The sequence below is a fragment of the Erigeron canadensis genome, chromosome 2 (assembly GCF_010389155.1).
Source record: "Erigeron canadensis isolate Cc75 chromosome 2, C_canadensis_v1, whole genome shotgun sequence".
NCBI classification, from domain to species: Eukaryota; Viridiplantae; Streptophyta; class Magnoliopsida; order Asterales; family Asteraceae; genus Erigeron; species Erigeron canadensis.
In genome coordinates this window covers 43,354,982-43,373,179 of record NC_057762.1, presented here as the reverse complement: position 1 = coordinate 43,373,179, position 18,198 = coordinate 43,354,982, and the positions used below count along the sequence as shown (strand labels likewise).

Here is an 18,198-nt window from a genome sequence, read left to right as displayed (position 1 = left end):
ATCATGAAAAATATACTATAATCACAATATATATGAACAAACGGTTTCATCTTGGGTACACATTACCAGTTTCTTATTTATTTATACACAAACAAAAGAACCGAACCATAAAACTAGATAAGAACTACTACTGTATATAATTAAGAACCCCACAACTTTTTAACACCAAGGCGATTTGGTTTATTCTGATTTCAACTCGGACGATTGAATGCTAGTTGGGTAAAGTAGACCCTGAGCTCCGGTAATGTCTAAGATCTTCTTCCCAAAAGTGTCATGGTGAGACTCGCCACCAACCGTTGTCATACACATCAATCGTGTAGTCCACTCTACCGCCTCGGGCCACAACACTCTCCACACATAAGTTATATTCATCCATCCTGGTTCCGTCACGTATCTATCTCCTCTCATTGCTCGTTTCACTATTTCCTTCGCACAAGTCACTACTTTCCCCACCGGTTGCAAGTTCACTTGCATCTGTCATATCATTTTATTAATGTGTTTAAGGAGCTAGTATAAATTTTTGACAAAGTAAGTGAACATCCACACATGTGATATAAATCCAAGAGTAAGTCTATAGTCTTACATCGCGAGCATCATAATCGACTACCATCTTGCCTTCGTGTGAAAGGAATTTGCCTTGAGTGAGTTCGGATTCTATGAATCCGGGAGTCACAATGGTTATTTTGATATCTGACCCGAATTCAACTCGCAGCGTTTCATAGAACTGCATGAGTGCTGCTTTGCTTGCCTAACCTCATATCATTTCAAATATCACAACTCGTTAGATATTTCACGGATATAATTTCAAATAAATTAATTAGTTTGAATAACGAATCAATTGAGATCAAAGATTGATCACTGTACATTGTAGATACTCATCCTTGGGAGAGGAATCCAAGAAGCCGAGGACGAAAGCACAATGATCCTCCCTCCGCTGTCCCTTAGGTGTGGAATTGCAAATTTAGTTGTGTAAACTGAACCCCAAAAGTTTATATCCTGTAAAAATTGTTTGGAAATTCGTCGATCTATATATAGATGGATAACATTGTATCTATACTATTAATGGATCTACAACTTAAAATGGATTTTAGTTCGTATATATTAAAGTTTCAAATTTCGATATCATATGAATCAGTGTAATGTACCATGACAGGCCGTAAATTGGTGATATCTTGAGCGTCTTCCAACATACAAACTTGTGAAATTCCAGCATTATTCACCAAATGGTCCACTGCATTCATTCACACGCACAGTTATACATAGAAATGCATGAAAAACACCTATTATTAATTAGGATCATGACATATGTATCAAGATTCAAGTACATCGATGGAAGTGATGAAGGGTCTGATCAACCATCCTTTTACAGTCACGAGCTTCAGAGACATCTGCCTGGATGACAATGACATCATGACATCCTATTTGTCTGCATCGATCAGCGACTACTTGGAGACGATCTTCTCTCCGAGCCGCCAGAGCCAACCGCGCCCCCTTGCTCGCATATTCGTAAGCCACATGCTGTGTGTACATGTATTCACGTTGGTTAGTCTTTTTGAATGGTTAAATGATACTCGTAATTTATCTTGAAAATAAAATACGAGCTAGCATAACAACTTTATGATACTCCGTTAAAAAAAAAAAGAAAAAAAAAGAAGAAAGAAACAGAATTGTGCACGGACTTCAAATGCCCGGAATTCGTTTAATTGTAGGGAGTAATTAATGGGAACAGTTTATGTAAAAGTGACAAGCCACTTATTTGAGTACGATGACGCTACGTACTCTTTGCTTATTTGGCCAACTCCAACTTTTCTAGCTTTAGACGGTGCTAACCCCTCATCCACCAACTCATCGACAAGGATGAGGTTCACACGGAGCTCATCCACGTGCTCATCATCAAAACTCATCCATGTTTGGACGAGTGAAGACGGGGGAGAGAAGACGGGGGCCTTTTCCATTGAATGAGAGAGGATGTTTTATTCTAAATCGAGGAAAAGAGGAAGAAAAGGTGCGGAAGAGGTAAGATTGGTAGTGAGTGAGAAAAAAGATTATTTAAGAGATAGAAAAACTGATGTGACAGGATGAATGAGTTGAAGATGAGTTTAAGGTTGGCACAGGCCTACAAGTTTTTTTTCCAAAACCGTGGGAGATGAGAATAGTCTATAGTCCCATCCGTACAGTTTTTTCAAAAAAACAAGGTACGTAATATATTCATATTCATATTTTTAATAGATTTAGACTACGTTTTCTAGATGATGGACACTACTTATTTTTGAGATGAACCAATTAAGTATACTATTGCATGTAAGTAATGATAGTGCGTAGTTAGTACCTCTCCGATTCCGGAAGAAGCACCGGTGATAAGGACGACTTTGCCGGAAAGATCTTCGGAGAAAACAGTGCGAAGGAAGCCATGGCAGAATCTGAAGAAGATCCAAGGAGGGAGAAACAGTAACATAGTGAAAAAGGTGAAAGGTGGTGCCACTAGATTCAAGAAACCATTAACCAAATCCATTTTGACTTACTGCTAGCTAGCTAGTTACTACTAGTACTAACGGCGATCACTAGCTAGTTGTGTTTTGTGAATAGGTAATGCTAATTCGTGAATAGGAAGAAGAGCTATATATAGGTGTGATCCAATTTTATGGAAGCAACGGTAAGTAAGTTTTAGAAAGGAGCTGAGGTACGTGATCAATCAGGTTATAAATCGGATATACTCAGATCGAGTAACTGCATACATGGAGTTAATATAGAGCGCCACGCATTTATTCTTTCAAGCGGTTAGTGATGACCGCCTTCTACTTTTTTTTTATTTTAAAAATCTACTTTTTCTTGTTATCTCAATTGGCTATGAATCATCACATCTCATCTCATATGTTCTTAACGTTACTCCTTTTGATTTTTTTTTTTTACTACTACTTCCATTTTTACCGCAAAAAAATAAAATAAAAATGTAATTGTTGATCGAATTGTAACTTGGGGTTGACCATCGGAATTTAATTTTTTATCTATATTGGACATGAGTGAGTTTTTCTCTCTAAATATATGAATTTCTCATCTGAGAGATTTAAAATTAAGGATCTACCCAACAGTGGATCTCTTTAACACGGATCGGTTAAAACAACGTATGCTACACTTTTCGAAATTCATGAGTAATTCATGCCCTTAAAATAAATTGCAATATGTGAGTTGGTTATTGTATAGATTACGTAGTGCATCTTTTGTCAAATCGATCTACCTTCGATTATAATCTAATGAAATAAGTGTAGTATGACTAATTAACAAGAACCAAAACACAAAACCAGACAATAACTTTATGACAAGAACCACACAACTCTGTATATTCTGGTAATCGACTACTCTGATTTCATCTCCGATGATTAAATACCAGCTGGGTGTAGTAGATTCTGAACTCCAGTAGTGTCCAAGATTTTCTTCCCAATAGTGTCATGGTGAGAACCACCAGGAACCCTCTTCACGTAGAGCAATCGGCAAATCCAATCAAGAGCCTCGAGCCACAATACCTTCCACACGTAAACCATCTTCATCCATCCTGGTTCGGTCACATACTGATCTCCTCTCATTGCTCGTTTCACTATTTCTCTTGCACAAGTTTCTACTTTTCCTACCGGTAGCAGGATGTTCGAATGCGTCTGGTCATATCGTTTACTTTGTTTAATTAATTAACATAACTTTTTAATCAAACATAAGAACGTATATATACGCGCGCAATGTACGTAACAATATAGACCAAGAGTACGGAAAAACTCATCTTACATCGCGAGCATTATAATTAACTCTCATCTTGCCTTCGCTTGAAAGGAATTTGCCTTGGGTAATTTCAGATTCTATGAATCCAAGAGTCACAATAGTTATTTTGACATCCCCCCGAATTCAACTCTGAGTGTCTCATAAAACTACAGGAGTGCTGCTTTGCTTGCCTAAACTCATATCATGTTAATTAAGCAATCGTAAATCATATAGTACGTAATATATTTCATTGATCGACTTGATTCCAAAATAATTACTGTAAATAGTACGTAAACCAATCGAGAAATTAAATTCAAATTACATTATAAACACTCATCTTCGGAGTAGGCGCCAAAGAGGCCACGGACGAAAGCACAATGATCCTCCCTCCGCTGTCCCTTAAGTGTGGAGCTTGTGAGTCCCTCGATAGCTATAGATCGCTCTCGAGATCGTCTATGATTATGTCGTGAGTGCGGAATCCTCACGAGATAACTAGTTTGATTAGTAAACTGGTATATCGCTAATTATCAAGTAAATAATCAGCCGTATTGTGCTATCTTCGTTTCTATAAGCTATAGAACGAACTTAGGTGTCTGGAGTACTTGTATGTCGAACGTATATATTATCTTAGGGTATTCGTTCGTATATATATGTTTCAGGTCGAACTGGGCTTGCTGGGCTTTGTTCTTACGAACTTAGCTGCCAGCCCATCTAACGAAGTTAATCTTTGTTTGTACCAAACGAAGTTTATCTTCGTTTGCCTCTAATGAAGATATACCTTATCTTCGTTAGATGTAATACTTGGTTATATTCCTAAGTGTTTCATCTTAAGGAATCCTAACACATATTATGTTTGTACTTGTATATCACACAACAAACATCATACATAACACATATATATATATACAACTCCAAAACATGTAATCGATCATTACCAAAACATAAAGTCCATAATCTATCAATTACATATATAGATACGACATAAATTAACATAATGTCTCAATCTAAACAACATATTAAATCTAAGTTGCTGTTGTCACATCAACGTGCATCAACAAACTCCCCCTTGACAGCAGCACCTTCGATTTCTTAGTCTTCAAAATCTGATCATTCATCAAACAACAATCTTTTGCTATTTGCATGAATATCTTCATGTAAGCAGAGCTGAAGTATCTTACGATATCTACTTTCTTCATGTTTCCAAAATGGCAAAAACGAGCACTCCGTATCGTATAACTTCCTCAGATCATTTCTTGAAAAGTTCACCAGCTGCATAGGATCATAAACTCTTCTCAACAAAATCTGCTTCTTTGAATCTGCATACATTTTGGCTTCACCAGAATTTCGATCAATTTCCCAATTATCCATCTTGTCCAAGACATCTTGTGCCCATTTCTTGGCAGGAACCTTGATCATACATTTAATATCATGTTGAACAAACTCAACTGTTTTATCTGGCTTAACCACTCTTTTCTTCGATCTTGGCTCAATCTTAAATTGTGGTTTATCAGAATCTTTCATGTTCTTCCTTAACCAAAAATCTTTTCTAAGATTCTTACCAACAACATCAGCTAAGCCATCATCACTTGGATTGATAATCCAGTTATTTCCAAGCTCATGTAAATCTTCTTCACACAAACTTCTGAAATGTCTCTCACACCATGCTAAGTACTGACAACCTTCTGGTCTTTTAAGCACAAACAACTTCAATTCATCATCATAAAACCAACTCCAGATGATTGTCTTGTACTTTGCAGCATCTTTATCTGAGATATGAGTCCAATACAAATTCGGTTTCCACGTTTCCCTATGTACTATCCAATCATTTACTCTTTTCTCGGGAACACGTCGATCCACAATATATAATGAATCATCATCTCTGAGAGAAACTGGAAAATCATTTGAATTGAATGGTCTTGTCACATTAATCTCATATTCAGATGGAATCGACACATCACCATTCTTAGCATACACAACAAAATGTAGAACTTGAGTTAGGCTGCTGAATGGGACTTGAAGCATTCTTTCTCTAATATCTGATCTCTGCTGATCCAACACTCTATTTTCTTCAATCAACGGATCTTCAGGAATTGAGTCTCACACTTCATCAAACCCATAAGGCTTCTTGAATATATCTAGATTTGGTTCAGGGACAAATTCGCCTTCCTCGAGCTCATCACCATCAAAGAATAAATCTGTATAATCTGGATCATCTATTTAAATTTACACAAAATGAACACCAGAATAAAAGAATAAACATAATAATTATAATAAAGATGAAATGTACTTGTATTAAAATAAGATAAATTACATTTTCATTACATAAAATGTCATAACTTATTACACACAGTCAAGTATACATTCTATCTATCAATCTTTATCATAGACAAAATTAGAAACCTGAATCACGAGGAGCACCAGAAGGACCAGCACCAGAACCAGAAGCACCTTGCTGAGAAGTATCACCTCCTGTCTCCCCTCGATCGCTGCACCCTTTCCTCTATCTTCAACTGGGCGAGAAACATTCCTTGCAGCAGCATTATCAGCATCATCATCGTCATTCTGACGTCGTGGTTGAACCGCTGACAATCTGCAGACCTCTTCTGGAACTTCTCCCCCTTGATTCTTGACCCAGTTGATCAAAAATGTTAAGGCAGCGCGAGTAGCAGTGAGATCTGACTCCACAGTGCGAACTCTGGTCTCCAAAAGATCAACTCGATGACCAAGAACAGGAACAACAGCAGCAGTCGGTCGTGGAGAATCAGGCATTGCTACAGAAGAAGCTTCAACAACACGTTGACGCTTAATTCTGGTATACTGAAGATCAATACTCCCGTGCCTCTTTTTTTTTTTGGACTAACCGAACTTGCTCTGTTTATAGGATCTTCCATATCCTTAAAAATCTCACGTAATTCAGAGTTATGCTGAGCTGCAACACCAGGATCAATCTCAGCAGCAACAGCAGGAGTGGAGACAGCTGAATCTGAAAGAGCAGGAATGGCATGACAATTCTTGCTTCGACGCTCTCTATGAAACGCAACACCTTCTTGATCAAACGACTGATGCGAATGATCACTTTCAGAAGCAGCGGCGACATCATGAATCAGCTTAGTTCGACGTTCAGCAGCAGTAGAATCATCTGTGTCTGTCGCATTTGTAGCAGCAGAACCGTCGAAACTATCAACATCATCTCCATCATTTCCAACATCCAAACCAGCAGACTCATCCCTGGAGTCATCATCAGAACCATCAACAGAATCATCCGAACTTTCAGAATCACCAGACTCAGAATCGTCATCAACATCATCCACAAACATATCATTCTCAAGACGAGATCGATAGTTTGGATTAATCAGGTGACCAAAAAGTGGTGGATCATGAAGACCAGCCACATTACTCGTATTGGCTTCAAGATCAGCAAAAAGACGCGAAGGCCAAGCATGAAGAACGTAGCGAGGACCTTGGTCATAGTCTAAGTCTGAACAAAAATGTCTAACGATAGCCATCACAAATCGAGGATACAGAAGAAATCGCTTTCTCCCCCTAGCATTAATCTGATCAACAAACTCTTGATAAAAATATCGGGAGAAAGGATAAGGGCGATTATATACCAAAGCAACCATCTGCGACGCAATCTGTGCAGATAGTTGATCAAAGCCAGCCTTGCGATTGCTCAAACAGACAAGCAATGCATACGCCAGATACCTCCATCTTCCCTGAAAACCACTCTTGTCAAAAGGAAGTTTGACCTGGCCAACAAACCCCATTCTCTGAAAGCAGCGAAGAAGGAGTTCGAACTCGTAAGTCATTTCAACGTCTTCCTCTTCATCTACGTCTGATTCTGCTCCTAGATGCAAAATAGTTCGAAGCGATTCAGCATTGAAATCAAATGTTGTGCCTTCAACAGTTGCTCGTACAAAACTTTGGCCATCAATCATGACTTCATGAGCAGTAGACCAGAAAGAATCAATATACAGCTTAATCAGTCTCGGCGAATCACAGAAAGCAAAAGATAATCGTGAGCGAGCAATGTAGTTGAACATTTCATGAAAATGTTCGCAATTATGCTGATCTGGATCTAGGTTCAGGGCAAGATTGTGCTTTTTCACAAATTGACGAGGAGCAAGAGCCATTTCTGCAAAACCAATCACAATATCAAAACAAATATAAATAATCATGATAAATGGATTGCAGAATTGAAAAACCCTAAGTTGAAAAAACCCTAATCTGAAAAACCCTAATTCTTAATTTCGCAAAATAAGTCTGAACGAAGATAACCAATAAATTCGTTAAGTAGACAGAACGAAGATAGAAGCTAAATTTGTAAGCAATAACTAAACGAAAATAGGTCTTAAGTTCGTAAGAATTAAACCTAAATTAACACCTAACGAAGTTTAAGTTCGTTAAGACTAAACTGTACATGCAAGTTCGTAAGTTATAAAACTTATCTTCTAAGTTCGTAACCTATAAACGAAGTCTAAGTTCGTTTGAATAAACCTAAGGGTGTTAAGCTAAATTCGTTCCTCATCAACTTAGGTCTAAGTTCGTAAGGCATAAAAGTAACTTCGTTTCTACCCAAGGTAAATTCGTTCAATTCAAATCTAAATTCGTTTGATCAAACCAGGTGAATGATTACAAGAATTTTATAAACATAATCAACACAAATCAAATCGAAGATACATGGAAACCTAAATCATATTCGTGAATGAAAAGAACATTAAAAACTTACTTAGATCTCAGTTTGGACAATGAATCAAGAAAACGAATTAAAGTGAGAGAAAAGAAAAAAGTTTGTGTTTTAGGGTTTTTGCTCGAAAATAAGAGTATTTTTCGTTTGATAAAGAAATAACGAAGAAAAACCCCTTTATATATGGAACTAACAATGGGCCAACTATGGATCGGGCATAACTTCACAAACGAAGTTAGCCAAACGAAGATAAACTTCGTTTGAACAAAGGTGTGTCGAACGAAGATAACAGTTATCTTCGTAAGAACAAATATGAAAATATTCCGTAGTTCAGCAAAAATTTCAGAGTTTCATCCAAGCAATCTTCCAAAACACAACCCTTTATCACAATTAATATGATTATGACACCGAGAACTTCCTTGGATCATAAATATGCATGACAGCAAACCATCTTGAAACACTTAAGTCCCATACTAAATGCCGTCTACAAGACTTAACAAACAATGAACTATCCAACAAAAATTCACTGAAGAACTTAGTAAAGTTTCCAAAAGTATGTCATAAATCACAGCATGAAATTCAAAGGAAACTAATATCAAATTTGATTATTTTCATTAAATACATGAATCATAAATAAATAACTATTCCAAAAACCAGTTCATGTATTCATCCTTCACATGCTCTAATCTGCATCACAAATATTATCACTACACACCAAGGATCTTATCGTAATGATATCATCCATGTAAATAACAATGCAGTAACAGAAGTCAGCATTCCAACGTTATCTTCTTAACCTGAACACTGCACACTTACCACAGAACTCATCAACGCATTGAGAACAAAACAGTATAATGCAGAAAATTCAAGTGACAATCATACTCAATCTGGGTTAACAAATATGAAATAACGAAAAATCTAACAAAAGATCAAGGGAGGTCATTTCTTGTCAAACCCTAAAATGTCACCACACAAATTTAAACAAACCGATTAATAATTTGGTGACAAGTGAAAATCATGAAATTTCAAATGACTTTGACATTTCACATTACACTTGAAAAGATCTTTTTCTAAACTTTAAACAAATTAATGTCCATATTAGAAAATCTTCTTTGTGAACAGTCTACACAACTTCACTAAAAATTCACATGAAGGAATTCAGCAAAAATATACTCAGAATTTGAATAGGATCTCTCATGGAATAAGAACTTATAAAAATACTTATTTTGACTCAATTAAAAAGAAAAATAACACAGAATAAAAATTGCAGAATAATAAACTAATCTAAATTCTAATTAACTAGACTTTATACATTATTCACATTAAGCATGATTACTGCTGATTAGATCAGTATAGCATGTTACATAAGCCTGCGAGTGAGAAATAATTCTCTTATTATAAGTTCTGAACCGTGACCCAACAGCGATTACCGGTATGTTTCCTCTTAAACACTCGGTACATCCAGTTTCCATTGAGTTATGACACTTTCGACATACCCTGGCCAAGGACAGTCACCATGTAACCCGAGTAGCCTAATATGCCATTGAATAGTTTGCGAACTTATGTAACCCACATTCAGATATACTTTCGTAATCGATACAAGCACTAAGATAAAAATATTCAATATATTCAAGAACATCCTTAACCAATCATGAGACACTTTGTGGATAACTGAATTGAATTACTTTGTGATTTCACATATATGCTTCTGCATTTCATGATTTATAAGGAACCCGTGATTTTCTATGAGAACCATGTAGCGAACTTTCTGACAACCTATCCCAAGTTGGAAGCTTTAGGTAGGCTAGGTATACAAAGATACCCCGAGGACATACTTGTCCGAATCTCAAAGACCACATTAGCCCCTTAATTTGCATATAATTGATTTGCATAACAATATCACATTTACTTTTATGTTCATGATGGTAGAGGTTCGTGCCTATTCATTGAACAAATCTTATAGTAATGCTAGATCTTTCACAAAATTTAAGGACTAGATCAATTCATTACTGAAAAGCAAGCAATCTCAGCCATATATCTGAATATGTTTCCCACAAGAACATTATATAATTTAAGTTCAGATTGAAGGAAACCTTGGTACTTTGTGTCTACCGATATATCCCAAATTGTAATCACTGAACTAATCAGTTATATTACGATTAAGCAGGCTTAAAAGCTAAAGTATCGTCACTTCTACTCATTTAGCGCAGTAACCTTACTTTATTCATATATATATATATATATTTTTTTTTTGACACTAGATATATACAAACTTATACTAAGACAACTCTTTTTGTATTTTTATGACACTATCTATGTACAACTTATACTACAAAGACACGAAAAATACATTTAAGTTCTTTGAGAGAAACTACTCGGCATTCTTCATACCATTGAGTTGAAATAACAACTCAAGACGAGGTCCATCAAAAGCTTTAGTGTATAAATCAGCAAGATTGTCATCAGTAATAACCTTTTCTAAATGAATAAGCTTTTTCTCAAAACAGTCACGTATGAAATGATACTTTATATCTATGTGCTTGGTGACTTTAAAGTTTTTCAGATTCTTGGTAATATCTATGGCAGACTTATTATCAATACAAATAGGAGTATTAGAGATATTCATACCATAATCGCGCAGTTGTTGCTGTATCCAAAGCACCTGAGAACAGCAATATCCAGCAGCAATGTACTCTGCTTCACAGGATGACTGTGCAACAGATGTCTGCTTTTTGCACTGCCACGATACAATTCTCCCCCCTAAAAGCTGACATCCACCTGACGTTGATTTCCTATCCGAGTTGTCACCACCATAATCCGAATCAGTATAAGCTACAAAGTCAAAAGAACCATACATGGGATACCAAAGACCTAGACGAGGCTTGGCTTTCACATAACGAAGGATTCTTTTTGCAGCTTTCAAGTGAGACTCTTTCGGATTAGCCTGATATCTAGCACACATAGAAACAGCAAAGGTAATATCTGGACGTGAGGCTGTCAGATACATCAAGGATCCAATGATAGCTCGATATTGAGTGGCATCGACAGATGGATCATTAGGCTTATCAGGACACAACCCATGATTAGTCTTAATGGGAGTAACAGCATCCTTAGCATCAGACATGCGAAACCGAGTAAGCAAATCTCTAACATACTTGGTCTGATGTATAAAGAAACCATCTTTCAGTTGATCCACCTGTAGTCCAAGGAAGAAGGTTAATTCCCCCATAGCACTCATCTCAAACTTAGCCTTCATGCTGTGTTCAAATTCCTTGCACATTTGGTCATCAGATGAACCAAAAATGATGTCATCGACATAAACCTGTACAAGCAAGTAGTCCTTCCCTTTCCATTTAATAAACAACGTGCTGTCTATAGAACCTCTGGTAAAACCACTTTCCTTCAAATGAGTTGACAATTTTTCATACCATGATCGAGGAGCCTGATGTAAACCATATAAAGCCTTATCGAGACGATATACTTTATTAGGAAAGTCTGGATCCTCAAACCGGCAGGTTGTTCGACATACACTTCTTCTTTAATATCACCATACAAGAAGGCACTCTTTACATCAAGCTGATACACCTTAATACCCTTATAACTAGCATATGCCAGAAATAATCGAATAGCTTCAAGTCTAGCTACAGGTGCAAATGTCTCATCGTAATCAAAACCTTCTTGTTGCTCAAATCCTCTAACCACCAATCGAGCCTTATTTCGAGTAACTACACCTCTGTCATCGCGTTTACAACGAAAAACCCAACGCGTTGTTAAAGGAGATTCACCCGGAGGTAAGTCAACTAACTTCCATACCTCAAGCTTCCGAAACTGAGCCAATTCTTCTTGCATCGCCTCAACCCATGACGGTTCCTTAAGAGCCATTCCAACATTCTTAGGCTCAACCTGAGAGATAAAGCAGTAATACAAGTACCAAGTAATTGCCCCAGTATCCTTAACTTCAGCAAACATACACGACGGTTTCTTAGATTGATTCCTCGTGCGAACAGAGGCAGAAGCATCACCAATGATTTGCTTGACTGGATGATCCTTGTGGACTCTGGTTTGAGGAACTTATCGACAGAAAGATCATCTCCCAAATTCGTCTGCACATGTTGCTCTGGAGTTTTGTAATCTGGAGTGTTAGGCTCCTCCTGAGTTTCACCTTCCGTGTCATCAGTATCATAGAAAGGAGAATCAGGTAGAGGTACATGCAAAGGATCAGTAGGAACTATAGGAGCAGGCTCTAAGGTTGAATCTGCTACTTTTGTCCCACTAGATTCTCCAGATTTAGAGGTAGGCTCAACTATTGGTGAGGAACCAGAAGAAGAACCAGAAACCGGTCCACCATCCAAAGGATCATGAAGAGTAACGACATCCTCCACTGTTGGAACACCTGCAAAAGAAACAGGACCACGAAAAGAAGTGAAGACACCGTCATAATCAAAATGATTAGCAGGACCAAGGTGTACAGCAGGTTTGTGACTGACAATTACACATTTGTACCAAGATCTACTTTGCCAGTCTTCTGATTGTACACTCGCCTAATCGGTGTACTTGGAACATAGCCCAAAAAGAAACCCTCCTCAGATTTAGGTTCAAATTTCCCTTGAGGAAGAGTTTTAAGAAAAGTGCACGGAACACCGAAAGGCTCAACATTCTGTAAATTGGGCTTTTTGTTGTGCAATAGTTCATAACTAGTCTTCTTAACCGTTTAACTGTCAAAACCCGATTCAGAATGTGACAAGCTGTATTCACTGCCTCTCCCCAGAAAGTAATAGGAAGCCCTGAATCAGCAAGCATCGTCCTGGCTGTCTCAATTAACGTCCTGTTCTTCCGTTCAGCCACTCCATTCTGTTGTGGCTCATATGGTGCACTGTACTGATGTTGAATTCCTTTGGTCAAGCAAAATACAGTAATAGTATTATTCTTGAACTCAGTACCATTGTCACTCCTGATTCTCTTAACTTTGACTCCATGGACATTTTCAACTTGCTTGACAAAATCCATAAATCGTTCGGCAGTCTCATCCTTGGTCTTCAGAAAAAATACCCATGAGTACCTCGAGTAATCATCAGTGATCACTAAACAGTAAGACATCCCTCCAATGCTTCTTTGTTCACAGGACCAAAGAGATCCATATGAAGTAATTCGAATGGTTTGGAAATAGAGTTGAGTACTTTGGATTTATGCGGATTCTTATGTTGCTTTCCTTTCAAACACGGTACACACTTATCTTCCATCCCAAACTTCTTAACAGGCACACCGTCAACTAACCCAAGACTGATAAGTTCATTCATTTTCCGAAAGTTGATATGTCCCATTCTACGATGCCATAGGAGAGATTCAGACTCATTTGCCTTGCTCAACAAACAAAGGGGCTCCTTTGGATTATCAACACCTAAAATTAAACCATAGATGTCTCTCTTCCTAGGAGCTTTGAGCATAATCCATTCTTCTGGAATAACAAAACCCGGCTTCAAGATGTATGCCTCCTTTTCTGTGAAATGAACATTGTTGCCCTTATCACAGATCTGTGAGACACTCATTAGATTGTGAGTAAGTTGTTCCACATAATTAACTCTTTCTAGAGTTAGTTGTCCATTGACGACATCTCCTTGACCGGTGATGTTGCCGCCCTTGAACCAGCAAAACTAACATATGACCCATTTATACCAGTATAATTGGACAAGAGCTTCTTGTCCCCTGTCATGTGCCTGGAGCATCCACTGTCAAGGTACCACAAATGAATAGGTTTCCTAGGAACTCCCTGCACATCAAATGAGAAATATTAGTTATCATTGGGGACCCAAACCTTCATAGGTTTGGGTCGTCCCTTCTCATCCTTGAGAATCAGTTCAGTCCAATATCCATTGCTAGAAGCCGTGGGTGTGACTTGATTCTCAACTTGTCTTCTTACTGGAGAAGACTTCTGACCGTTCGTTGGAGAAGGTCTTGGGGAATGAAGGCCAAAAGAAGGTCGAACACTTGAATGATTCGGTCATAAAATGAATTACGACTTGAAGGTGTGTGTGACCGACTTGAACTCCCACTGGGGTAGTGAATCTTTGTCCCATAGGAGAAGAACCTTTTGGTGGAGAGTCACGTCGTTGAGGGATAGTAAACAGTTTTGAAGAAGATTGAACTTTAGTTTCATAAACCTGTTTATCATTACCCACCCCCTTTTACCTTCCGAGGTGGAAACCTTTGAAGGAGAACCTGATCTCCGAGGTCGATTAGGACATACACTGTAAACATGACCTTTTTCATGACACAAGCAAGAGAGGACCTTAGGTTGTTTCTTTGTATCTACCTTATTATTGGTACTTACAGATACACTATTGTCCACTGATTTACTTGTTTTACTAGGATCCTTATGGTCTCGTTTGGTCGGTGATGTCCTAGACTTACTTGGGGACTTCTTTCGAGCAGGCATTAAGATATGCTTCAAAGCCTTAGTTGCTTCGACATTAACAACTAATTCATCTTCAGATTGACTATTCCTAGACTGCTTAGGTAAAGGAGTTTGACGCAACTGACTTAATCGCTTCATATCCTTATATCAACATCCCAGACTTTATCAATCCTCTTAGGGTCAATTAATGATAACGGGAATTCTAACTCAGTGTAGACCCTACTACTCTTACGAAGTGTAAAGTGAGTAATACTGTCTTTTTGACCATAAGAAGTGGACGAATCTAGGACGACACCTTTCAATTTCTCTTCCTTGGTAGGTTGAGAAGAAACTCCTTTAGACACTGTTGTCTCCTCAGTCAAAGTAGGCTTAGGAGACGAGTCTTGAGATTTACCAACATCAACACTAGGTTGAAGTAGGACTTCCGGGATATTAGGTTCTACAGGAGTATAATTATTGTTGAAAGGAGGAGGCATGCTATTGTAAGAAACCTTAGCAGAGTCAGAACTCTTAGATGGAGAGTCCCCAAATTTTTGCATATGCATCAAAAGCTCATCATGTCTACTGAATCAACCTTAGCTTGTAAGTCCACTATTTCTATTCTAGCATCAGCCAGTTCTTTCTCAATAGTAGAACACTTCTTAGCTAATAATGCATAAGCTTCACCACCTACTCTTTCTACAGCCACAGCATGTTTAACTTTGTCTTTCATAGCATTAATGTCAGACTCTAAAGATTTAATCCTATCCTTTAAAATCTTTCTCTTTCAGTGACAGTTAAATCTTTTTTAATCAATTTATCTCTTTCTTCATGAGCAGCATTAACAACAGATTCTAAATGCTTAATTCGTTCATTCTTTTGTTCAATTTCATCAAACATTCGATTAACATTTGGCAAACATGAACAATAGTACGAAGAGAATAAGATACCTGTTGATCTGCTTCTTTGCAGTCTGCCATGTACGCACAAAGTCATCCACACTCATGCCTGCTGGAATTTCATACTCTTCATCTGCTCTTCAATCGTCTTTTCAACCTTTTCAGTAGCAGAATCGTCTTTGTTCTCAGCAGCGTTCACCTCTCCAGAATCTTTCGTATCAGCAACCTCAACCTCTTCATCCGACTCAGAATCAGTGTCATATACCTGAGTAGAAGATTCCAAGTTCGAGCTTTGAGCATTTTCATACAGATGCTCATCACTGTGGTAAACTGAGGTGTCCAAGAAATCCTCAACAGAATCTGCTATTTGAGCCATATCATCAACTATTTCGGCCAAATAAGCATTATTAGTCTCATCCTGTGGAAGATTCCAGACATAAGAACCATCAGGTTGAGCATACGATTCCTTGCATTATTTTCAGTAGTATCTTCAGTCAACAGAGAGCTCTACTTGCATTCTGATTAAAAGGACGATTACCACCTCTATCTTGACGGGTAGGGGTAATGTTGACATCTCTCTTTGGTCGTTGACATTCTTTGGCAAAATGTCCAAAGCCATCGCAATTATAGCACTTAACCTTTGACTTGTCAAAGCCCTGAGTACCCCCAATAAGCTGTCCCTGTTCGCTGCATAAACCTTTGCACTCTCCTAGTGATCATCGCCAAATTCCATTTCAGATCCATTTCTTCAACATCATCTGGATCTATTTGGTCATAATCTTCATCAATGAGTGCTGGATCCGTGATCCTCCCAGCAACAAAAGCTTCATGTGCAGCACACATTGCAGCAAAGACATTCATCCTTCCCTCAGCAGATTTCATATCCATAGGCATAGACTTGTAACCAGCAGAAGTAGATGAAATGTTACCAAACGACATATTTCCAGGCTTGGCATTCTCATTTGTCTTTCGAGCCTTGAAACCAGCATCAGAAGCCATGAAACCTGCAGAATCATCTCCATCCATAACACAATTAGGACCTTCTTTCGTGCCAGAAGAACCAACTCCAGAAAAGAATGCATTAATATCAGCTGTAGGATTCTTCATAGTGGCATGATAAAGAGATGGATCTTGTGTGAAGTTGTCTTGGAGATCCTTTGCCTTATCCTTCATTTCTCTGTTTCTTAATGTGGATATAACACCATCTATACGAAGAGATGCATAATCAGCTCTTTCTTGCAATCCATGACGAAATTCTTTATAAGCTTTCGGCAGACCATCCAAGAATTTATCCACTATCTCAGTAGGTATACTTAAGATCAAAATAGGCTAACTCAGCAAGAAGATGTTGAAATCTCAAGATAAGATCCTCAACTAGTTCGTTCTTGGTAGCATTAAAGCAATCAAATTGTTTCTTAAGCATCTTAACTCGATTTTGCTTCAATAATGGATCACCTTCACAGTGAGCTTCAATAGCATCGAACAGTTGCTTTGAAGTCTTGTACTCCTGTTTAGGAAACATGCACTAATTCTTGAGGAATGCACATTCTAAGAGTAGAAAGAGCCTTAACTTCAACAGCATACAAGGATTTTTCTTCACCTTTTAATCTCCTACTTTGTAATTAGTTGTAACACCGTTTACAGTAAGTTGGCCATTCATATCCTTCAGTGATCATAATCCACATATTCAAATCTTCTCGTTGAATATAATCTTCAATCGACCTCTCCACGCCAGAAGTCAGCCAATGAAACTAACTTCGGTGGAGAATTAGTACGTCCAACGAGATGATCATGATAGACAAGAGAATTCAGGTATTGAGCAACAGCAGTGTTGGTCGAGGAAGCCATTTCGGAATTTTTTTGCACTGAACGAAGATAGATCTTAAATTCGTTTGAATGAGAGAAACGAAGATAGGATTAACTTCGTTTGCAGGAGGAAACGAAGATAGAATTATCTTCGTTTGAAGGAAAGAACGAAGATAAGCAAAATCCGTAAGGTGAGAGTAACGAAGATAACTTGAAATTCGTTTGAAGGAACTTAACGAAAATAAAGCTAAAACGTTGGAAGAACTCGAAACGAAGATGAGTTAATTTCGTTTGCTAAATTCGTTTGAGAAAACGAAGTTAGCGACAGTAGGGTGTCGGGGTTTGATTTTCAGAGAAAAGAATCAAACAAAACGATCTCGAACCTTCGATAAGAATCGATTGGCTCTGATACCACTTGTGAGTCCCTCGATAGCTATAGATCGCTCTCGAGATCGTCTATGATTATGTCGTGAGTGCGGAATCCTCACGAGATAACTAGTTTGATTAGTAAACTGGTATATCGCTAATTATCAAGTAATAATCAGCCGTATTGTGCTATCTTCGTTTCTATAAGCTATAGAACGAACTTAGGTGTCTGGAGTACTTGTATTCGAGTATAATTATCTTAGGTATTCGTTCGTATATATATGTTTCAGGTCGAACTGGGC

General features: G+C 37.9%; 1 protein-coding gene and 1 pseudogene across 1 annotated transcript; both read right to left on the bottom strand.

Moving 5' to 3' along the window:
• Positions 1-4: 4 nt before the first annotated feature.
• LOC122589518 (11-beta-hydroxysteroid dehydrogenase A-like) lies at positions 5-2,578 on the bottom strand. Its single transcript, XM_043761817.1, has 6 exons — positions 2,330-2,578; positions 1,326-1,518; positions 1,146-1,231; positions 865-996; positions 584-748; positions 5-474 (listed from the first exon to the last, which is right to left on the bottom strand). The coding sequence occupies exons 1-6, from the start codon at positions 2,510-2,512 to the stop codon at positions 181-183; spliced, it is 1,053 nt and encodes a 350-aa protein (XP_043617752.1). The 5' UTR covers positions 2,513-2,578; the 3' UTR covers positions 5-180.
• A 775-nt stretch (positions 2,579-3,353) lies between these two features.
• LOC122588315 overlaps positions 3,354-18,198 on the bottom strand; it is a 24,855-nt pseudogene continuing 10,010 nt past the window's right edge.